Genomic DNA, 25400 nt, shown 5'->3' on the forward strand with positions numbered 1-25400 from the left:
TAAATAACCTTAACTAGATTTTACAAGCTGAACAATTAAACTGTGAATTGTTCAAAATATATAAATAATGTATCTTAGTAATGCATATTTTCTATGTATATAAATAACAGCTGAAGGCGTTATTCTTTGGGTCTGATGTGGTTAAATGACTTACTAAGAGTGTTTTTAATAATGTAATGGCTTCCTAATTACCAGAGACACTGGGTTTGTTTGCTTGTCATTTAATTTATTTTGAAAGAAGTGATTTCAGAACCTCCCTGCCAAAACAAAACATAGCAGCAACAGCATTGGACAAATCTCTTTTACAAGATTTTCTTGTGTGAATCGTCCATTAAGTCATTCAGGTCTTGTCTAAGTACTTGTTATATAGTGGATAAACATGTGATTCGAACATTTTAACGATGACAACCTGCAGGAATGCCATTTTCATAACTTCATAAATCTTTGTACAACATAATTAGTCCCACTTAAAGTCTTGTCCCACGGTTTCAAAGAACTTGATATTAAATGGCCTGTAAAACTCCTGCAGCTGCTCGATGACCTCCCGGTCGATTTGCACGTGAGTCCTGCCTTTGGATTTGCCGAGGCAGCGCGGCAGGCTGCTACTCTCCGGCTTCTTCAGACATGGGAATCCTTTGGTTCTATTAAAGTAGAAGTGCTTGTCCGTGATTATTCGTTTCAGTCCTAAAAAGTCCTGAACACGACCCATCTCCCCCGCTGGATCTGTGATCAGTCGCTCCCCGCTGACGAAGTGAATCTGAGAGAGTCGGAAATACTGTAGCCAGTTCTCCAGGTGTAAAATATACATCCCGATTCGGATGGCGTTCCAGGACGTGTCGACGAGTCCTGAACTTTTGTTTTTGAAGGCCAACTCCTCAAATGTAGGGATGTCGGGTTTCTTGGAAAGAGTCTGCGTGTAGTCAGAAATGGCTCTTGTGACGGGGTTACGCACCACGACGATCAGTTTGGTGGCGTGGGACATGCTTGAAATGCGTCGGGGCGCCTCTCTGGTGACGAAATAACTCGGAGTCTTCTCTAATGTAATCTGACTGTCCAGGGTCCGAGGCATCAGTCCCCTTTGGAGGAAAAGAAAATGATGAAAACTCATGGATGTGTCAGACAGGTCAATTGTATTTTTCCATTTCAAATTTGCCATATGACACGTAGTCTCAGGTATAAAAGCACAGACTTGTATAAAATTAAAAGAATAGATGTTCTATTGGACACATGCACAAACAAAGATTATCACAGTTGTATATTCATCCATTCCTCTTTTTCACAAACCCTTGGGAAAATGGACATTTTCATCGAGAAAAGCAAACTATTCTATTAACATTTGCCCTTAGGATAAACGCAGTATATCACATTAACTTTTTATCTCTGTAACTCATCCTGCACACAATGAGTTGCACCACAGGGGCGTAAGTCAGTCAAATAAATTGATAAATAGGGGAATCAGGTAATTGCCATCGTAAGTTAGAGCAACACCAATAAAGTCTGGGTGACTGGACAGCGTTTATTATCAAAACACGCATCATCATTATAGTTGTCATCATCAGGCTGTCAAGATAAGGGCTTTGCACACAATGGGCAAATGCTTTGCACTTGTCACAACTGTCATGTGAGTTCTCCTTGCCAATCTAATATATAATTATTTTCACCAGTTCACTGAATATTGATGATTCAGCATGTGGTGTTCAATGCTGAGACAGTGAGTGCCTCCTCTACAATTCAAGGATGTCGTCCCTTGTTTCCTCTAAAAATAAACGTAGGGCTTCGATTGGAGCCTAACCTTTCTCAAAGTATTCTTTCTCAAGGCAGGGTTAGCCATAGGTTACCTTTAAATCTTGGAAATAATCATCGATTTAACTTTATTTATGAATCCCAAGTTGTTGGCTCGGGTGCCTCAGGGCCACAAAACCACGATTAATCTTTCATGAGAACAACATCCTTCCAAACAAACAACTTTGGTTTGGAATTCCAAAAGAAAAAAAAAAATGCAGAAGCAGTATCCAAAAAGATGTTTGGTTGAAGATTTTTTTGGCAAAGAAACTGAAATTCACACAGCACAGTGAGTATGGGCTCATGCAGAGAACACTTGTAAACTGGGAAATTACAACCCGCTATTTACATCTCACTGGGTATAAAAGGTATAATTTAGTGGTGTGAGTAGAATCCATTATTACCACTGAAGGGCACAGACAGAAAGTCATTGCACTGATGCTGCCACAGACAGATACCCTGCAAAAAACCTTCATCCGGTCTCTTTATGCAAGTTTGTCATTTTTGCCATTCATGAAACTCTCTCATAAAATGTGAAAAAGGACTTTTATTATCACCTAAAGCACCATCAGAAAGGCGTCAATTCACAGAGTTGTTTCCCTTTGAGACACAGCACAAAAGATTGAACCAGGGTCAGAGCTCCATTCCCCTCGGTATGTTTTCTGGCAACTGGTTTTCTGGATGTCCGTCTTATGTTTGAGGCGAATGAGGATGGCCTTTGAATGAAGCGCCGCTAATGCAAGATGTTAATATAGTGAATGCAAGACAACCAAAACAGCTGCAAGATAATCAAATCATTCGAGTGACCCAGCTGTCTTGCTTGAATTATAAGATCCCCAACGATTTTAAATGTCACCTGACTTAAATTTAATACAAAACTTTGAAAATACCACAGAATGTTTGTTTGGTAAAAAAGAAAATAATTTAAATGTGACACATATCATTTTAGGGCAGACCCTGGCATTTTATGGCCTGTGTGCCCGCAAAAGGATTTTCTTTGAATATCTTAATAAGTATTTTCAATCAATGTTGAATTTTGAAACTCCTTATTTTCTCCTTTTGTTTAATTTTGTATGGACGATTACATACAAAATAATGTCGGTCCATTTATGTGATCATTAATGATTTTAAAGTTTAAATAAAATGCCAAAAAATGTAAATATTGAAATTGCAATTTTCATTGTGTTGATTTTACCTGATACCAAGTTGGCCCTCACATAAAAATTAAATGTGGCCCGCCTGCCAAAATAATTCCCCACCCTTGTTTTAGGGTATCCGTTTTTTTTCCAAATTCTAGTCACTTTTTTGCAGCCAACCTCATACTTTTACAAACTCAACAAAGAGGTAAGCAAGAACTTTTGAAGCTCTGACACATGATGTCTTTTGAACTGAGATTTGAGTCTAGTCCAACAGCATCTCCTGTGAGTCGTGCATCCTTGTCAGGTTAATGGTGTTGATCAGTGTGAATAAATATGACCCTTCCACTTAAACAGTGCAATCATTTCACACATAACTCGAATAATGTCATTGCCAGAGAAATTTCAAACCGTCCGAACGTACTTTCATGTGCATGTTGGAGAAAATTATGACTTTATCCTTAAAGCTCTACATATTTTCTGAGGAAAAATCACCTACAGTCAGCAGATGGGTTACCCATGTCTGATAGATCAGTTACAGCTTGAATTTCATTTTCTTTACATGATAGAAAAAAAGAAATTTGTTCAAAGATCTTTCTCTGCTGTTCATCCAACCTCCGTCTTGCTAATAAGGACTAATAAATGTAAGTTATATGTATCTGCGACGCCACTGACATTTGATGTTTCACCTATACCTTTTGCTCGTCCATGTTAAAGACTGTGTCACTGCAGCAGCTGAAAACAAGGCACAATCGATTGATCAAAAGATTTCTGTCTTTATTTTCACTGAAGAAGAGGCCTATTAACAAGAGAGTCTTTCATGTCAGTGGGAACAGCCTGGACTAAAAACTTCCAAGTCGCGTATCTCGGAGTGATGTTAATGAGCAACACTGCAAGGCTCCTGTAGTATGTAACACTGTTTGATCAAAGGTTTTATTATTGGGGCTCATGTCTGGTTATCACAGAATTGGAAACAGTACGTGAGCCGGCTTTGCCACAGCACGTTTTAATGGTTCCGCATTAACCTTCAATAACAACAGTGGCCTTAGTGTATTTATCTCCCTTATTGAGATAGCAGGGGGGGGAGAATGAACATGCAAACACCTGAGGCAGGTGTGAGAAAAATGATTAGAAATGTGCTTTTCAGAGACCTTTTTGCCCTCAGTGTGCCCTTAAGACGTATCAGCGCTGTGTACACTCAGATTTGAAGTTTAAAGATACATTTAAGGGTACAATTGTTCTGTAGTCGGCGCTGGAATGCACTTGTGTTTTTCCCTTGCTTGGTAACAATTATCCTGTATCACAAAATCAACATAATTTTAATATTGTTGCATTTGCTTTAAGGCATTGATTATGGTTGGTTCTCATATCAAGAAAGCTGCATCTTTAAATACACGTTCAAATTCATGCAGAGTCAACATTTAGCTTTTTTCCAGCAGCCCCCGCCCCTGCAGACCTTGACGACAGTGACAGTTGAGCAAAGTCCCCCTAATTGATTCAGACCGTCTAATTCAGACTGTGCACGAAATACATTGCTGCAATTTCAAGTGTAATGTGGACCCTTCACAATGTTTGCTAAATTAAATCTCGAGTCGGGATGCATCACGGGCTGTGACATTTTAATCACTCTGACAAAATGATTCAAAGTGAACAAGATCGGTACTTAAAAATGTCCAAAGTCCTGGCCAAAACAGGAGAGGATGGCCAAACACTTATTTTGGATACTGTGATTTGACCAAGTGTCATTTATGTAACGGTGACAATTTCCTTTTTTTTCCAAGATTTTCCAGCTTAATATCGTTTGTACGACTCTTCTGTTGTACGACTCATTAACTCGGTCATTCATTCAGTCATTCATTCAATATCTATATTCCTTATCCTATGGTCAGGGTCGCAGCTGATAAAGCCTATTTGGTGAGAGGCGGGGTTCGCCCTGGATCGGTCACCAGTTGATCACAGGGCCACAAATAGATAGCTGATACCATTCCATTACTGCCTAAGACATGTAGCGCTTCCAATGAACTTACTGCTTGTATTTTGACTATGCGAGGGAATCGTAGAACATAACAAAAACCCACACAGACACAGGGAGAACACTGCGACTCAAAACAGAAAGGCCCCTTGTCAGGATCCAACAGGGGACCTTCTTGCAGACGTGCTAACCGTTGCGCTGCCGTTCTGCCCTTTACAAAAATACATTGTATTGTATGGATTCTAGCACTTCGAAGCAACAAAGAAATGTGGAATCTATGATTGTGCTATTATTTGAAAACAATTATCATGGGCACAGGGTCACATATGCGTGTTCCTCCCCAAACAAACTAGACTTTTTTTATTATAGTTTATTCTTTCTTTGCTTCTTTGACAGGAGTTTTTTGCCTCATGGGATCGAGTTACTGTTATTGCAGGCACACACATTCAGTGCACAGCACAGATGAAGAACAATCACTGTGCTTATTCACAATTCAATTACACACCAAAAGAATATAGAAAACTGCTAATGCTGCTTTAATATGTATTTTACTCAGTACCGCTTTTAAAAGTGGTGGGCTTGATCACATTATATTCGGTGAGTTCAATATGTTTATTGTATATAATGATGTTTATAATCAAATCTTCTCATGGAAAACATCTTTAGCTTTCCTTTTATGAGCTGAGATTACTGCGAAGAGCAGCATTATCTCTCGAAGCACATTGCAGTCAGTTGCTGAAATGGTTGGCTTTTGATGACATGCATAGTGCTCCTTTCTACAGTGACATTTTTAATTTAAACACTTTATAATGTCTTAGAATTTCTGTAGCACTGTATCAATCACTGTACGGTGAAATTGAGTCAATTTCACAAAATCTTAAAGTAAGACATTAAAAGTAAACAGATTTATTTGGGGGTATCTTGTTAACTGAATTGATATGAGTATGAGGGAATATTTATATGGGCACTTTGAAAAATCGTAACTATTTTAACATACTTTTGCAAAACCAGATTCGACAACTTGTTCCACATTTGTTGTAAATAGGTGGCAGACAGTGGAAAGCACTCCACTCATGGCGGCTCAGTAATGAGCTGTGGTCGACTGAAGACTAGTCTACATATTGTCATGACCCTAAGAGCCCGTTGGCATCTTGCTAAATGATTTATCTCTGTTGGCGAAGGAGAGGCAGGGGGTCATGAGATCACTCTCAGCTCCCTCTGGACACTGCAATATCATTATGGAGGAATGAGCCAAAAACACGGATGTCTTTAATTCAAAGTGCCAAGCACTCCCCATTAAATCCAGACACACCATTTCTGCAGCAGTATGTGTCCACTGGGAGAACAGCTCCACTTTCAACATCAACTGAGGCAAAACAGGACAACAACTGCATTGTTGTGGACCAATCAAATAAGAGCAAAACTCAAGGTTTCATTTATTTTCAGCTCATTTGGAGCGGCACAAAATTTCTGTAGGAAGTATAATGTATTACAATAACAATAACAATAACAATGGTATTGATCCAATTTTCCAGCATTATTGTTTGATCTTCATTCTCTGTGATTTCAGCATTATTTAAGTCAGTTGTCATTTGCTGAGCAGCAGCAGCTGACAAGAACCGAATGGAACTGAATCTCGTCTGAAACACGAGGCACTGAAATACAACTACTTTTGTGGTGCTGTTCATTACTAATATCATTACGACAATTCCGTACTGCAGCAGTTGTGTAGGCGTTCGTGTTATAGAAGGGCTGCTAAATACTAGCGTTGCCCAAAGTGACTACACAGTCACATTCTTTACACTCATATGTAAATAGTGTCATTTTCTACATATGTTTGTTTTTAAACATAAATATCCGCTCTCTGTTTTCATATCATTATTTCTGCACTGATATTCCCAAGATTTATTTTTTTATACCTGAAAGTCTCATCCAAGCTTGCAGGAGACTGTCTCTTCAGCTCATTTATATCGCAGGAAAAGGCCCTCACAGCTCAGAAGTGGAAGCTGTTTTTAACAACTCAGTGTGGGCTTGAATCAATGCTGGATCTTTTTTCATGCTGTCGCTATTAGTCTTTTGATACAGTTTGCACATATGTGCTCAAATCATGGTTGCACTTTTTGCAGGCTACATAATTGCAATCAAAGCGACCATGCACTTGTTATCCATAAATTGCTGTTTATGTAGTACATTTGTTCTTACCATTACCCTCATTGCTCTCAGTAGTTGTTGCTGACATTTGTTTAACGATAGCATAAGGAAGCCTCTTTAATTTATTTCCTTCCTTGGAATGTTGTCACTCGTAACATTTTCTACTATTATAATGAAAAAGGAAAAGGCAAAAAGAGAACACATTGGACCGGCCAAAAACCAAAAAAGTGCATGCAAAATTGAGGATGCCTTACAGATTGAAATTTTATATCTTATCTTTTAGATCTTTTCCAAAATACTTCAAAATGGGTATTAAAATACAATATATTGATGAGACCTGAGTCACGGTTTGAAGTCAGACTGCACAAAAAAGTGATAAAAATGTTCAGCTTGAGTGTTTTTGAATATCAGAAAGGATTTGAAGAGCAATGTGGAATCATCAAGGATACAGACCCTCAGAGCAAGTAAAGGTCTGCTTTGAATCCTCTCCTTGTAAACAATCAATGAACTCTGAATTTATTACTGTCATTTCACTGTCAGTTTGAGACAAGTTCTCAGAGAACGTTTGCAGCGCAAACAAAGCATTGTCATGCATCACACACATGCAAAACACAAACACCTTTTCAAAACAACCCAGAATAAAGTCCCAACCTGTCAAACAATAATGTATAATTCCAAAGGCCGGACCCATGACAAATTTAGCTTTCCTGCGTTGCTAGGTGTGACTTGTGTGCATTTAAAAAAAAAAGGAACCTAAAAAAAAAACCCAAAGTATTATGGAAAATATCGCACATTGCTCATGTCTCAACCTGACCTTGAAACATAAATCCAGCTTGTGAGATAAAACTTCAGCTCAGACCATTAGCTCAGACGAAGCCTTCTGGTTCCAGAACAAACACTGTTGCTATTTAACATTTTCTTGCTTGCGAGGTTATTTTTTTTTGTTTATTTGTTTTTTTTTCTTTATAGACAGACTAATGATGAGACCTGCTGAGATCCTGGACATGGTTGGTGCAAACTGCTATTGGTAGTGATTGATGCTGGATTATGAAGTACTATATTGGAGTGAACCTTTGGAGTGCAATGGAATTAGCTTTGGTAGCAACACGACACAAGGTAACCCTCTTTTGATATATTACCTACTTTTTTTTTAACTCTAAACTCAACAAAAAGAACATTTTATTGCAGTCAAGTCAGGATGAAAACAGCACCTGGGATCATACATTTATTAGGTGTATGCTATCTGAGGTATAAATCAACTGAGTTTATAACACGGAACTTTAAAGCACTTCTGTATTGAGTTCATTTGTCAGACTGCGATTATCTGTCAAATAAATATCAAAATTCCAAAAGTCCTACAAGCAGGGAAATGTTTCTTATAACTTTTCCCACTGTCATTGGTACAGTTTGCCTCCCTTTGTCATTTTTCACTTTTTTCTTCACTGACAGAAAAGAAAGGCTGATGGAGAAAAAAATAGCAATGAAAGTGCTACAATGTGCAGTGATTACGACTAAATATGCTGTCATATCCTCTTTTCAAACTCAAGCATGACTGATCCTTTTTGGATTAGTCCACATATATCCCATTGTACTTTTGGACGCTTTTACTTTGCTTTCTTGAACTGCTGTAGAATTATTGAATTACCACGCCTGATTCTGTTTATGCCAAAGTTAAGAATTTATGCTGAGGCAATATTGCACACTAGCGTTGCACTGCTGGCGGGGCCGGGGAACAGCATTCAGTTCAGTGCAGATTTTTACGACCAAATCTGGGTTTACATGATGTGTAGAAGGAGTTGATTCACTGCTTTCTGTTCGCCCTCTCCCCTAAAATCAAACAGTTTCTGCCACTGTGGGTTATGATTCCATTTAGGAATTGTCTCTCAGCACCTAAGCTTGGCCCTCACGTCTGAATAATCCCTGTGTCCTGGTCTAGCCTTCCTCTCTCTAAGTACTGAGATACTACCACTTTTTCGATGATTTTCATTATTTATCATTGCAGCAATTTCGGACTGTCCTCCCTATGACCTTACTCATGGACTTTTCTACACCACTACGCTTATGACACTGAGAAAGTAAACTATAGGAAAAAGTCTACCAGGTTGTAACTGCCAGTGTCTTACAAGTGCAAAAAGCATGTAACACAACGGTTTTTATACTTTTTTTTTTTGTAATATTTTTTACACAATAAGTTTAGCTGAAGTAACTGGCACTTTTTTGATGGAATAATTGAAATCTGCAAATTGCACCGTCTCTAACACAGTTTAATGATAGCGCTTAAATTGTCCAGTTCATCAGTATTGTGACTGAATCCTGTCTATAGACATCTGATGTCAGAACAGTGACACACCAAAGAAATTAATTTACTCATTAAATGTGTGTCCTAAAAACTCATTGGAGAAGCACTGTGCAAGTGTGTCCCGAGAGCCTGTCACAGCAGTGTCAAGCTAATTGCTGATTTGTGGACACATGCTTTCAATATGGGCTATCAAGTATTTTTGTTTCATTCAGAAATCTGCCCCCTTCGCTTAGCTTTTTCGTACAATTTTAACAGCATAAATCAAAAGCAACAATTTTCCTAAAGCAATGAAAAGAAACCATTACATGTATCCCTGGATTGGTGACGGTCAAGGATGTGTCCAGCCTCAAATGTCCTTCAGCTGCACGGTGTAGATAATGAAAGAATCAGTAAATTTATACTTTTTTTTTTTTTCTTGCACGTATGGGTTAGAAATAAGTTGTATTTATATAGTTAATAGAAATTTGATCTGTTTTACTGTAGTCAAGTTATCTCACTCTGGTAACCTTGGGTATATTTGTGGGCAGGTCACTTCCTTTCTTAAATAAATGCCAGACTAGTCTTTTGCTACTATTACCATGTAAATCACCTTAACGCTGTCCTGGCCATTACAGTTTGTCCATTTTTATTTGCATTTGAATAAACATTTACCTAGACAAGGATACAACCATTTGGGGTGTAATGTCCTGAAAAACTATTACTCTGGGCTGAATGCAATCTGTGTAACCAAGATTGACTGGGGAGGGAAAGTGTTCTCATACTGCAGGAGTTTCATAATGTCTGTGTCACTGCATTTTCCAAAATGGCATCCTCCCTTTTTGCTGATATGACAGCCCATACCCAGCCTCCAGCGATGTGGATGCTACATTATTAAAGCATCAATCTAAGATTACAGCTGGCAAGTCATGTGATCATTAATCACGATTGACCGAGACAAGTGTAACACTGAACCAAGGGTCCAGGGGATTCGGTTAGTTCAGGTAAGGGTCAGTGGTAAATTACAATACCACATCCACGTGACCAAAATTTGCGAGCCAAATGTTTTATAGCAGGAGGCTTTTACAAACACAAACAAAGGTGTTGGTCAAGCTATGCAACAGATTCCAAGTGCATTCAATGGCAGACTACATAGCTTTTTTTACCACTGTAAATTCCGAGTTGTGTATTTGACTCTGGAAACGAAACCAATTCCAGTGCTAGCATTTGAATTATTTTGCTTTTCCTGCAACAAGAAGTATTCATGGTGTGCAGAGAGATGATTGACACATGATATTCTTCAACAGAAATCACTGAATTGAACTGATCTGCAAGCTGTTGTGTCTAAATGTTGCACCATAAAATATTATCGATCATCAGAATGAAGAAAGTCAGGGAAAGACTTGTACAGGATACATGGTATGGCAGTTTAGGGATGCATATTGTTGAAATTGCAAACTTGAAACTCCTCTATAGGAGGACTATAGAACACCTACTTATCAAGTTGTTAAATAGTATATTAACTTCCAATACGAACGGACATTGATGAATTAACAACAGCCCTGTGTGTTCAGGAGGTCTACTGGGTTTACAGTATACCCCCTAGCAATGTGATGGTTAAGAATATTTCTAAATAAAAGGAAACGAGGTTCACACGTGCATAGTACCTTTCTACTTGGGTATTTGAAGAATACAAAAGGATGCAAAGATACAATGTGGAGGTCAGACAAGATTCTATCCTGCGCTATAGGGATACTAAGCTCCCAACATTGAAAATGAACAAGCTGACAGTCTGGGAATAGGAGCTGATACAAATTACAACCCCTCTATTAAAATGTGGCTTTTCACTTTAAACTCAGTATTTTTTTTCTTAAGCCTTAGGTTGCATGACGGCATTCTGAAGGACCTTGTCTCTGGTATGTAATACTAATAATTGATGCACTCTTGCTGTGTGTAATGACGATTTCTATATTTCTGTCAACATATAGTGCACTCAAAGGCAAAATACTTCTAGAAAGATCAATGTAATACTTATAAAGGGTTCCATTCAAATGGTAAGACCAGTCCAGAAGTCACAGTCCGGTGTTTGGTGATAAACATACGATAAAAATATCAAAAGAAGTAGCTGATCAGCTGATCTGAGTCAACTGGGAGGTTTCTTCAGGCAAATGTTACCATGGTAACAATTGCATCTTTTTTTTGGGTGAAGTATAAAACAGTTCAAGTTAGTGATACCTTTCATGTTTGAGAGTATTTTTCTTTTGATTTATTTTTGTTGTACAACAAGAGCAGCTCTGGTCAATAAAGGCAACATGAATGTTCACTGAGGTGTAAAAGTTTACACACAAATGGCTTGATTCTTATGTATAATTTTGGAGGATTACATTAAAAACTTCACTCAATCAATGAAAGGCTTCTGCGGCAGAAATTTCATAACTTTTTCTCAGCACTGCAGCCCCTCATTCATTGTATGTCAAAATATTTGTTCTCATCTAAAAGGGCAAAATTCAAGACATAATTCAGATGCAGAGACAATGTTTGGAGAAAATGCAAGAGAAGCTTAGAGTAGAAAACGCTGCGTTTTATCCTGTGGTCACCTAACTATTTGTCTGTGCATCTCCTCTTGTTTTGCAAACAACAAGATCGATGCAGTAGCTCATCATTAGTGTTGAGTCCATTGTCACTGTTGTTTTGTGTAATGTTTTCATTCGTATCATCTCGTCACATTTGACATGAATACTGGCATTTGTTTGAAAACATTTTTTTTTCCCCACATATATTTGCATCACCCTGCATGCATACTCAGAGCCTATAAATTAAGATTTTATTAAGAGAGACAGGCAACTGCTGAGTGAAACCAATTATTTGTTTGCATTACATACTGAATGTATTTTCACTCCCTCCCCCCTTCTTATGGTGTCGATGGATTAATATATGGGGCAGTTGGAAGTTACTTCTGTCAATGTTGAAGCTTTTTGAAAAGACATTTAAATTGAGCAGAATACAGGACTGTCAAGAGGAAAGCGTAATGAGTGGAAAAAATGGTGGCCTAAAGGAATAAGCTGAATAAGATTTATAGAGTACAGTGTAACACCTTCACTAAATCTGTGTTGCCACCGACTTTCAGACATCACCACTGATAACTGAAAATGTTATATTTGAATCTATTTGTTAGATATTAAATGTGACAAATATAAAAAAATGTTTTTTTGTCTTGTTTGGCAAAATAGTCCTTTTATTACATGTAAAATATTTTTTTCGATTATTAAGACCTATATCCATAACCTTAACATGGTTTGTGTAAGTACTTTATGTATGTAGACTATATGTAGTGAGACTGTATGTAACATTTAAATGTGTGATAAGGCCAATATATATGCCCACTGAGCTTCAGTCATTTTAGAGTTTAAACGTTACAGTGATGGTTTGCCCTGGCCATGACATTATCCCAGATTCAATGTGCACTGCAGTAATTTACAAGAAAAGAAAACTCAGGCAGTTGATAATTGTTGAAATAGTAAATGTATTAAAGGTCATATCATGAAACAAATTCTGAAGTATATTGTATTTTAATGCTTTTCCACAGTCACCATTTCATGATGAATAATAGTAACTGTGCATTCATTCTCTAATATAGGAGTTTTAGTATGTGGCATGCTCATAATTCATGCATTTTTACTTTAGTCAATATTCTTTTAAGGCACAGTTCAATCTCCTTGGCCTTTACAAAGCCATGGAAAATATCTGGAAAGAACTGTCTTGTAATTAGTAGTTAATTACATGTAGTTCAGCAGAACACGTCTCAGAGCTGCACTGGAATGAAGACAGCTCTTATTAATAATGCAAAGTGACATCTGATCATCCTTTGCAATGTTATGTGCAGTTTTCTGTGTTAAATGAGAACCATCTAACTTTCTGTCCTCATCAACCTTTCTGATGATTCTCCTTCCGAGCTGCCTGCCTCCCCGAGCCAATTAATGCCGACCTGGAGAATATTTGTGGCCGTGGCCTCTTATACGATTTCGACACTTCTCGGGGAATCTAGTGGAAGTGCTTCTGACTCCTGTGAAATCAATAGAGCTTAGATGCCCTTTTATGTCTTGATGGTGCAGGGTGACACATTTTTGTTTGATCTTTATGGTCCTGCGCAGAACAAAACAAGTAGTGAGATGATTTGAGGAAACTGTTGACGCTGAAATGTTTGTTTTATAACGCCGTGGCTGTGCGAGTGCTGTCAGGCAGACAAACTGCAGCAAAGTGTCTTTATTCCAACAGAGGACACAGTAATGAACCTGGTAAAATCGGAGTGTGCAGAATAACTATCTGGTGCAGTCCACTTACTGTGAGTTAATTTGGTCTCAAATGCTTTATACTTGTCATATCCACAGTCAATCCCTCCTGATAATGCATTTCAGTGTGAAATTATATCGAAATGATTTCGCCACACATGTAGATCTCAAGGTCAATGTTGAAATACCATGTTTCAATTAAGTAGCCACTTAACAGGAATACAATCAATGAAAATTTTTAGTAATTGCACTTGGAGTCATTCATCAAAATCAGACACTGAGACAAAGATGTCCAGTGCAATCTCTCTTAATTAAATTTTTCATGGCACAGGCATTAGACAGCAAAATTCCCACAATGAATGTTCTAGAGTTTTAATAATCATTGGCACGTTTTCATACTTCCAATAATGTGCTGCATGACAAACCCAGGCAGGCAGCAGGGCAGTGTTAGGGGTACCATTATTTGAATCTGTTGCTCTTCAATCCCTGTCATATAAAAACAATCAAAAAAAAAAAAACACATCCAAAAATACAAACCTGCAGATGGCCATATTGCCATGTTGCACCTGAAAATGTCCCTTCACATTAGAAATATCTGTTATAGTCACATTAACTGCACTTTTCTGAGATTGTACCATCCAGGAGCACCAACTGCTGAGGCGTGTAGCGGCGGTGCCAATCATACCCACTGCTTCTATCAAAGAGTGTGTGTCCCGAGTGATCTAATAGAACCCCTGTGTAGCAGTGCATTGAGGGCCAAGGATGATTCTGTCATAGTGAGCCAGTCTTTCCTGTTTCAGCCCAAGCTCAATGCCAATTAGATTCAAAACACTTTTGACAGTATACACTTTTTGTGAGCAGCTGTTAATGCATTACAAGAAAGCACTGCGTAACACTGATACAGAGAAAGAAAATTGAGAAATGAAGTGTTTGATCATTTTACTTTTTGGCAGTATTACCTTTGTTGCTGTACCATTATCTCCATTGCCATCATTCCCATGTAATCATTAATGCTAAATAGATAGACAAATTTTGTGGTTTGACAAAATCTGTTTTGTGAAATTGGAGCAGAAAATATTCAAATGAGTAGAAAACAGAGGGATCGACGTCTTTGTTGCCGTGATTCCACCAGTGGCAACATATCAGAAGATGGTCCTCTGGGTCAAAATAAATGGAGCAGTATTTACTGAATATTCACCAGATTTTTCAAGCCTTTAAACTTAGTTTGTGAATATGCTGTTTGAAACAAGATCTCTAAAATGAAGGCCTCCCAGAACAGCTAATTTAAAGAATCCTCCCTGAGCACTGAAACCAAAGGTAACTCCAGTGAACCTACAGCCAAGAGCAAGGTTAGGATATGAAAAATCATGTTAATTAATGAATTCATATTTTCAACCAGTGTGCATTCTGTAACATATTTTTCAAGACGCATTCAAGCCTCTGGAGTTGCACTTTCTTTTATTTGAGCAGTTCTGTATTTTAATCCAGAGGGGTGACATCATCCACAAACATAAGTCAGACATTGGAAGTTAATATTCATCATTCGCAATTATTAAAATATATATATATATTTCAAATGTGTTTCTACAGAGGGGTAGTTTCAAATCGTCTTGTGTCCTAGAAAAGCTGAGTCTCCCCAGCCCGCACAGAAAATGACAAACACACCCAAGCCAAATATTTATTGACAAAACTACGTTAACCTTAACCTTTAAGCGAGCTCAAATATTTTCTGATACATTCTTTGACATGTGCAAATTCAATTTGGACAACCTTAGAGCCGAGGTAGCGTGACCCCTGTGATTTCTGAAGCAGGTTGAAACCTCTGCCATAGCGAGTACATGGTGTGGATGTGATGTCAAAGCAAGAAAAAGTCAGTAATATGAGAACCGCTGAGAGGGAGAAAAATAATGTATGAAGGGCAATGATGGCAGAAATTGGCGATTCATTGAAAAAAAAAAACATCAGATCATGGATGAAATAATCAGTAGAATGGCAAAGACTGATTTGCATCCCTAGTAAGTTGAAGGTTATATTTGTTTGTGTGTATTTGTGCTTTTACAGTTTGTTGGTTCAGCTTACACATTGATCAGTTTTTTGATTGAAAAGTTACAGATACAGTAGGAAATAGAAACTCCATGAATCATAAAATACCAGTGTCAGCAGGAATCAGCATTCTGTATCGGAGAGTCATTGGCCAGACTGAATCTGTCAAGTATTTGTATCTGTCGAGGGTCGCGGCTAGGTGTGAACGCTCTTTGCTCGGCTCTTCCCTCACTGATGAAATAGTGCAGAAAAATGGAAATATTGGACAGCCCTGATCTTCTGTTGGAGCTTTTATTCTCTTGCTTTAATATTTCTGGTAATTGAATACTTGAACACTTTGCATTGTTGCAAAACAAACAGTTGTGTAGAATGTGTTCTTATAATGTCTTATTCTCAATGTGCCTTGTTTGCAAAAAACTTTTGTCATCATAAGTCTAATGCATCTGAATGCATCTGTGTCTAGCAGAGACAAATGAACCAGAAACCTCCCAGCAGATGAGATTCTGAGAGACCGGTTTGTCTGTGGAATCAATTCTGACGTGACAACGTCCTGTCAAATGCTATATTATAAGAGACAGAAAAGAATAACACCTGGGTTTGAAAAATCCAAGTGCTAAAGAGAAGTGCTTTGGTGTCAGTGACGGCACATCGGAGGCTTATTTGGTCAAAGGAGAAAAGGATTTTTTTTTTTTTTTAAATGCTATTGACAGAGATGAATCAACATATCTTCAAGAGGATTAGGGAATACATGAAAAGTTTGGGGATGAAGGCTTTATAATCCTGTTGTCATTTCTGTCAAAGCAATTGCTGCATCATTTCTTCAGGGTTTAATACAAGCAACAAAATGACTGCCCATCATTGTGGAGAACAGTCCGAGTCTGCGTGGACAAAGACGGGTGAGCTAAGACAGGAGAAAGAAACCCACTGCAAACATAAAGCCTGAGTGGTATGGCACATCAAGACTATGGAAAACACACTGCAGCAAGTTTTATGCATACATTAAAATGGGATCAGAGAGAAGCACGGACTACCTGCAATCACATGATCCATATGGAAAAAACTATCCTTCGATTCTTCAATCCCTCAACTGTCTAATTTTGAAGCTGAATAAAGATATGGGGACTGAAGAAAATAGATTGGGAAAGGGAGGCTTTAATTGATTGGAGTTAATTTTGGGATCTGACTATGTAGTGATTCTCTTGTCATGGTGTCAACGTAAGGCATGGGTGCAATTTTACCGTAATGGGAGGATTGCTGTGAAGGGCCCTTGAGGTTTGAGCTCTGAACAGTGCAGCTCAGGAGGCACCCAAGAGTTGCACACAGCAATCAAAACCCCACCCACAATTGGTTTTGCTGAATGTACAAAGACTGTGCTATCCAACTAAACCCCCCTTCCTCCAAAACACACAGGAAGCAGACCACTTGTGTCCAGAATGCTGCAGGAGGATGAGACAGCGAGACAAGTCTTGTTGATGAATATATCGTGATGGGTTGCCCTGACAACGTAGCCGTTAGCCTCAAGCCATATCATCACAGCGGGAAAAGGGTTGGGCATGAGAAATGGTGGTGCGCCAATGAAAAGTGAAGAAAACAACCCCACTGAAGTCCCCAAAAGTATCCTAGCAAGTGACGAATACTTTCTTTATTCTGAATGGATGTGGAGGATGGTGAACTATCAACTGGGATGGCCGAGAGTCTCTCGAGTATAGATTCATGGCCCTGCCTCTGGTGAGATTTAGCGACTGCTGCAGATTTCTCTTTGTGGACATCTATTCCATGAAGACATCCATATCACAGAAGAAACCGCAGCAGTTTCCATATTGCGGGACTTTCAAAAAACGGTGGTGTTGCACATTGGAATTCATCTCATTGGGGAAAATCTGAATTTGAGTCAGTCACCTATGCAGTGAATAATCCTAGGCTGCTGACTCTCAGGAAAATCATAAAAACAAAGTTGCCGACAAGTATAACTGAAAAAAGAAACAGGCCCATGACAGAAAGAGAAATCTGAGGAGTTCCTCACCAGGAAATAATCTATTCATGAGAATCTCCTCCACTGCCCTTAATGCGGTGCCGTCCATTCTCATACGCCGTTATTTCAGACTTGCTGTTCATGTTATAGCCAGACGAGCAGAGAGAACGGCGAATCGCTTGAAATACACTTAGCACCCACCATTACTGGACACTGACAGAGGTTCTATTGAACTCAAATTGCATATGAGAAAGAATAGCTTTTCATGGGTCACGGGATCAACAGCCTGCTCCGGTTTTTCAGGTCCAACTGGACTTTCGTATTCTAGCAGAGAGCCAGCGGTTAGTGCGAGAGAGATGGACACTGCTGCATCGCCGAGACCTTGTTAGTGAGACTGAGGAGAGCAGAACCATCCTCAATTAGAGATATATATTGATTTAAAAGCAAAGTTACATGTTTCAGGCCATGTAATTGATACACATGGTATTTTTAGAAGAATCCTTGTATTAAGGTAATTATTTTATAAAAGGCATTGGATAAAATGGATTCAACTTCCATCTATTTGGAATAATGAAACTCTACCTTCAAGCCTTTGGATCTGTCACATGATCCTTTCATGGATTTGATTCTATATTAGAGATAATCACTTGCTAGGAAACAGTTCAAAATGTTTTTTTCTCATATTAGATTCATCAGTGGAATTTTTTTACGTGAACGTGAAAGGCATACAGAGGCATAAGAGCCTTTTTTTCCTCACCATTCGAGTAGACCATTTTCTGCCTAATAGTTTGTTTTTCTTTGCATATACCATGTATATAAGGGGGCCCTGGTGGTGCAGTGGTTACTGCGCCCGCCTCACAGTCTGAAGCACCCTGGTTTGATACGCAAGGCGGGCCTTTACATTCTCCCCGTGTCTGCATGGGTTGCCTCCCATAGTCTAAAAACATGTAACCCCTAAATTGCCCAGTTGAAGACTGGATGACTGTATGCCTCTATGTTGTCCGGAGTTCACCCCGCCTCATCTTGCCCAACCACAGCAGGGCTAGACTCCGGACTCCGACTGTAGGATAAGGGATATAGATGACGAGTGAATGTATATAATGTGAAATAGTAGTTCGAATAACCTGGAGATTTGCAACGGTTTCGGTGTCTGAATTTGCGAGGTCTTCATTACGCACAATATCTGCAATGTAATACAAAGTTGTTTTGAATGCCGATGACTGAATATGTTCAGATTTAGTTGAAGGAAAACGTTTTATTTTAGTTTGCAGGTAGCTGCACAATTGCGTGTGGGAAAACAAAACTCTGATGCGGGGAAACAAAAGAAAAAGTTGCAGCATTTTCCCCTAATGTGTTCGTCGCTGCTTGATCTTTCGCACCCAGAAGGAAAGGTCAGTGTTTCATGACACGGAGAAGCCTCACCTGTACCACTCCAACCCTCTGTCGTAGTTCCGGTCGAAAAAGTGCGGCTCCGTTCCGAGTGCGCGCACATCTGGATGTATCCTGATGAACTCCAGCACCGCCCTGGTCCCTCCCTTCTTAACGCCGACTATCAAGGCATTTGGCAGTTTCTTATTCCCGTATCTTTGCACAACACTCATATTTTTAGACTTCCCCTCAGCCCAAAAGCCACCGGAAGCGGCAGGCGCTTTACTTTCTTCGCGGGCGTAATTTGATCCGCGCCGGGCCACCGACCTGTCCGCGCCCGATCGGATTTTCAGCGAGGCGCAATTGTCGAATTGTCCGAGAAGTTTCTTCCCCGCCGCGTTCACGGCCGGCGGGCACCTTTTCCTCTCGTAGCTCTGGTTCGTCATGACTGCGCCGCGATAGAAGACGATGCTGTAGAACCAGTAGGTGCAGGACAGTGAGACAGTCAGTATGAAAGCAAGTCGTGCGCTGAATCTGCTCGTAGATGGCAGGAACCTCTGTGCCATGTCTCCATGGGTTCAAGGAGCCGCATGGTTCTCCATCGGATAGTCCTCTTCTCGTTCTGCGGTAACAAAAAACAAAAAAAAGTCTGGAAATGATATGCGGTGGGTTTCCAAAGTCAGACGGACTGGCACAGAGGATGGGGGCGGCTTCTTGGAGGCATAAACTGTGCGTAAATTGCGTTATTTCTTCTCATAGGCTGCCGGACTCTGCAAGACGGCTGGAAAGCAAAATGTATGCAGTTGCTTCAGCGAGAGGGGGAGAGAGAAAACACACACCGTCGACCTCTTTCAGATAAGTTGAGCAGTTAGGAGTGACTTCCAGTGTCTTAAAAAGAATCCCAGATGAACGTGAGACCCATCTCCAAGCTTTTCCTTGTGCGTCAGCCTCTCGGAAAACTCCCCAGCGCGTCTCCTCTCTCCCTCTCTCTCTTTCTCTCTCTCTCTTTCTCTCCCTCTCACCCTCTCACCTCGGAGGAGAAGCCGCTCAGACCTCATGTATCCCCCACAATGATCCTGAGAATATGCACCCGGCATCAGCCGCGAGTGTGTCTAACCGGCACTCTGACGTCATGCAGACGAGCGTAATTCTTTGCACGTTGAATCTTTCAGAAGAACATAATTCATATTTTAGGCAGCATCACATTTATAGGATGTGAAGATGCAAAATTTAGCTTCACAAGTGCAAGAGTCTTGTAATTTATAAAGCAGCCTGTCTGAGCTCCCCCATTAATTTTGCATGCCGGAGCTTATAATAAGCATGCAACACGACTTCCATAATACTTCACTTACTTAACGCTGTGCATCCCTTTTATCATTTATTTTATTACGTTTTGCTATCAATATTCTTCTGGCAGCATGTGACCGTATTGAACTTCAGCCTGCATCTCACCCATGCAGAGCTTTCTCTTCATGTTGCCATGACAAAAGTGGGATATTGGCCAAAAAGGAAAGTTGAAAACCTTTCCCTGTAAAGGTTCAAGTGCTGAACACTTTCGTTTCCTTCATCCTGTTTTTATATAGAGTGTTGTTTTTTTTTTTTTTTTATTATTTGAACATCACCATATGAATACGTGATACTGTCAGTCTGGTCCTCTGCCCATGACCCCGTGACCACACACGCCTCAGTTTTACTGTTTTTCTTGAACCGAACTTGGGCGGCAGCGTATGGGCTTCAAGGCTTATTGTCCTTCAAACCCACCAATGTGAAAGAAGTCTGTTTTTCACAGAAACATAATAATCTAAAGTACTTGTATTATCTGAAAGTGGAAAAACAGCCAAAGTGCACAGGGATGAAGGTAAAAACAGACCTTAAATAGAATGACTCTCATAACCGACCGCTGCCTTTTCCCAACACTCACTTAGTGAGTCACAAGTGTGTGGAGGTCACACGTGTGCATCCTTGGCTACAATTCAATGACACTTTCCGCTTTTTGAACCGTAGAACTTCTTCATAAAAGAAATGATGAAAGTTTGGCCTTTGTTTTTCTCCACATTAATATCTATGATTTAAATTACTCCTGACCGTTGTAGCGTTTGCGACGGAATCGATTTACGGGCTCAACTTTTGAAGACACATCCTGACAGTAAAGCAAATTCCAATACGAGTACAGACCGGCCTCCCCATCCTGTGTGTAAAGAAAAAAAAAAAGCAAACAAATCAATAATAAATGAATAAATAGATAGAATGTGACTCAAACTTGGATGAGTGTCGGTACCTATGCACCATAGGTGCTGCATACTGGAATGGAGATGATGGTGAGGAGGTGCTGTGAGTGGGGGTGGTCACAGTTTTAACCCAGTTGACAGCAGCATCACATTTTCAAACTCCTGTGACAGAGTATGCAGAAAAAAGGCTTATCTGACAGCCTTTTCTATTCCAGTCTAAAATAAACAGATTATCAATGAAATCATCTTTCATAGGCGATGGTTATTTCCTTTCCTAATTATTGGTGATTTACCCTCTTTTTTTTTGTTTTGTTCTGGGTAGAAATAGCTGAGAATATTCTTCAAAGCATGTCGTTTTGTTGATGAGCTTTTTCATGTTTCTCCTGTGGGTGACTTTTGTTTATTGGCACGATGTTGTTCTTGGACCGTTTCTAGGCCGTTTCCAGCAAACTGGTGGGTCCAAATTTGATTTCCTCAAAGATTTAATTAACATGTAAATCATCATGTCTGACTTTGTCTGTCTTGACACCAGGTCGACATGTAGACGATTACTTTTATGTCATCAGAATTTTTGAGGCAAAGGTTAAGTTACAGTTTTACTTTTGAGAGCTGTATTTCTATTTCTTACTTTTGTTGTCATAGGTTGCCCAGGTACTTCACAATTTACAACTTTTCGCAATAGGATTTGACTTTATTTGGATGAATAGCTGAGACAGGGTGGCGATGCTCCCCACCTGCAGTTTGCGGCGGTCAGGACACTCTCAGTCACTTCGCTGGACTTTGCTCGACTATAAAACTGCACTGGCAAAATACACTCCCAAACACACAAACCATTTTGGACTCTGTCTCTGTTGGTGGTGTGTGTGTGATTCTTTCTTCCCGTCTTTTTGAACATTTAGCACCAATGTTGCCACATTTATAACCAAACATGGAAATTGAAGATAGCAACTGAAGTTGCCAGATATAATTGAAAATTTGCAGATTCATATCAAGCACAACCACAATAAAGTGATTATACACTGGCACCCTACACACACAATTAAATCACCCACCTACAAAGTTGGGAAAAAAAGACAATAAAGGCAGAGGCAGTTCTCCACAGCTCACATTATTCAACAATTTCTCATATGAAGAGTCAAATGTAGAGCAAAGTTTGCTGTGCTTGTGTTATGAGTGTTATGTTTTGTGTGTCTTTCTGCAGTGAATAGATTATCGCTGGTTTGGTACGGCAGAAAGAGAGGGTGTCTTCCACAGAAGAAAAGCCTGCGTCAGTTCTGCTTGGTCATTTGTATACATTCATACATCCTTTTATGACACAAGGGGGTTTTATCCTGCGCCTTGACGGGCTGTGAGCCTTTTTTCTTTCAGTGGCAACTCATTTGATCCTTTCCTGCCTCACATCCGTGGATTTTTGACACCTCCATGAGAAACCAAACACATCGTAATTGCCTTGGATTCTGGAAAACTTATGATCTGGGAAAATGTGAACAACATAAGATATTTAATTGTTTACAGTCAGCTGGATACTGACTGTGTTTGCTCTCTGGTGTCAGTACAATGTCCAATTCAGTAACATGTAATCAGGGAGCGGTTGCACATTAGTTCTCTACCTCTGTTTCTCTTTCTTTCTCTGTTTTTATGTGTCCGTATGTGAGATGGGCACTGCCTGACAAGGCAGGGTTATTAGATCAGTACCATAGAAAATACACCAAAGCTCCTATAATTATTGGTCATTTCCCTTTTTAATCTTGTTCTGGGGAGAAATGACACAGGAGGACAGTTCCAGTCTATTACATTGTTCCAACATTTGATTTTGAGAAAAAACAAAAAAAACAAACACATTTATTCACAATCGCATTTCATTTTTCGAGAGTCTGTTTATGTTTTATACACAGCATAGTGGTCATTCTTTACTTTAGTGTCTGTGCAGAACAGTCAACCCTCTGTTCTGCAGGCAATCTTTTTCAAATCTCATATGGGAAGCCCTTTGGAAGATCCTCTGAAAATCTGTTTGATTTTTTTTGGGGGGGGAAGCTGCAATTTTTCAGAAAATAATAAGATTTGCGGGATAACATTTCAGCTTTCATGCTTTGGCTTCAAAATTTTCTGTATTAATTGCCTGTATAAAAGCAAAGGCTAGGATTACTGACTATTTTGATTATATGCAAATGCACTACAGTGAAATATTAATCACATCAACAGCAATCGAAATATTAATCTTGATATAATTTCGACCCCTTTTCCTCTGCTGTTGTACTTGTGATGACCACTTGCTGCTGACTATCTTCCACTGCCATGCTCACACTGCTAAACCGCCAACTGTGCCCTGGCTGAAGTTTGCGTTTCCAGCAGAGAATATCGTCCCTGGGGATTCAAATAATCTCTCCCTTTTAAGTTCATATAAAACCTCTGAGGATAAGCAACCTTGCCAAGCTTTTGCACAGCAGTGTAGCAAAGCGCCCCTTGGTAATGAAACACCTATTCTTGTTGTTGTCCTGTGATGCCAAGGATATCAGAATATCTCTGTTTTTTCCTTTTTTCTTGTTATTTTGGGGTCATAATATCACTCAGACATCAGGATTTGACAACATCAAGTGATTCCACCCAGTGTTTGTGGAAAAACCTGTAATTATAACTAAATTCTGTTGCACATATGAGCCGCTGTGTTGTGAATATACACTGAAAAATTGCCAGCTCAAGGACAAAGGCTTCTTTTTTTAAAAGTGTGACAGAGATGATGGGTTTCACCTATCAAAAGGTATTATCTTTATACACCCATATGGCGCTTTCTGGAGTCATATTTTTCTGCTGGCACATTGGACTGACAGCACTCGTGAGCATTCAGCCACTGAAAACCCTTTCCTTTACCCTTAAAATAAGTGGTCACCGTGTTGCAATGCCTGATTGTTTTTAAGCAATCATATTTTGCTAAATTAACAGTTAGTCCATGTTTTCTGTTGATTGCCTTCAATAAATGGCACAAAACAATCATTTCCACAACAAATTGCTGAAACATAATCCAACCCATTTCCATGCTTTATTTACAGTCTGAAAAAGCACAAACCCAACCCCCCAGGTTATTTAACTGTTTTTATCTCAAAAAATAGAGAAAAAGTGTCCGTGTGGGTTTTTATGAAATCGGCCAACTTCCGAAAATTTTTATAACAATAACAGGTTGCTCTTTGCAACCAACTACAGATTCAAAACAACACGTTGCACGTCAGCAACACAACACAGTGCTGTGCATGCAGAGTCTTGGCGTTCTCTTACACATCTGGGTATTTCTCACATACACAAAATTTGCATGCAGCTCATGTTCAACTGTTTTCCTCATATCTATTTGGAATGTATGTAACACTATTTTAAAAGTTCTTCATTTATTTAAGAGCATATTGAGCATAAATCACCATCACCAAAGCTGGAACGGCAGTAATGCTTGTACGTTATACTGCAGCCCGCGTGAAAGATCCAGGTTTTGATATAATGGTTTCACAAGCCCGAGGTTGACAGGTAATTTTTTTCTGTACTTCTACAATCCCTTTAACCGCAACCTAATGTTTACATCAGGACTGAACTGTCTCAGTGGTGTTCAGTTGAATTTTACAAGTGCCGGATTGGAGAGTCAGCTCTAGGAAAGCACTTCCTCTCTGCGGTAAAGATATCATTTGTGGTGCTGAACGCTCCTCTCACACCGAACAGTGAAAAAAAAAAACAAAACAACAATCCTGACAGCTTTTAGTGTGGTTTCTAAAACAGACATATAAGATGCCTTGCAGTTTTCTATTTTTTTTTTTTCATGAAAAATCTTTTCTCCATTTTTGGGGATCAAGTGTGGCACCGTAGATCCTCAGAATAAAATATTTTATTTACCAAAAAGCTGCACCTCTAATTTGCATTACTTCTTTCTATTGTCATATGGGGTCTGCTAAGTTGAAGAAACCGATCAGCATGTAATTGTTCAACACACCTCTTGACCCATGACAGTCAAGAGCTATGACAGTGAAATGAGTGAAAGACCTGCTGTCACATGTTGGAGCAGAATGGAAAACCATTTAGTCTTTTTTAGTTCTGAGGTGTAAAGTGGGGTTGAAAGGGCGTGTTAGCACATCATTCCCCACTGCAGAGTTGCCGACTAACGGATGCAAACACACCAGTTGGATTTTTGTAACACTTTTGAAAAATAT

General features: G+C 39.4%; 1 protein-coding gene across 1 annotated transcript; it reads right to left on the reverse strand.

The window, feature by feature from the left end:
• Positions 1-205: 205 nt before the first annotated feature.
• Positions 206-19678, reverse strand: hs3st2 (heparan sulfate (glucosamine) 3-O-sulfotransferase 2). Its single transcript, XM_086175588.1, has 2 exons — positions 19043-19678; positions 206-1076 (listed from the first exon to the last, which is right to left on the reverse strand). Exons 1-2 carry the CDS (start codon positions 19552-19554, stop codon positions 458-460), a joined length of 1131 nt encoding a protein of 376 aa, XP_086031714.1. The 5' UTR covers positions 19555-19678; the 3' UTR covers positions 206-457.
• Between the last annotated feature and the right edge of the window lie 5722 nt (positions 19679-25400).

Source organism: Fistularia commersonii, chromosome 28, assembly GCF_037954325.1.
Source record: "Fistularia commersonii isolate RoL2024-O1a breed Wild chromosome 28, RoL_Fcom_v1.0, whole genome shotgun sequence".
In the NCBI taxonomy this organism is placed as follows: Eukaryota; Metazoa; Chordata; class Actinopteri; order Syngnathiformes; family Fistulariidae; genus Fistularia; species Fistularia commersonii.

What these genes read in the sequence shown, in the direction of transcription:
- hs3st2 (XM_086175588.1), bottom strand. Translation starts at nt 19,554, where the DNA reads ATGGCACAGAGGTTCCTGCCATCTACGAGCAGATTCAGCGCACGACTT. An exon ending in AGAGGGTTGGAGTGGTACAG is followed by an intron (nt 1,077 to 19,042) that starts GTGAGGCTTCTC and finishes TTTCCTCCAAAG; the next exon opens with GGGACTGATGCCTCGGACCC.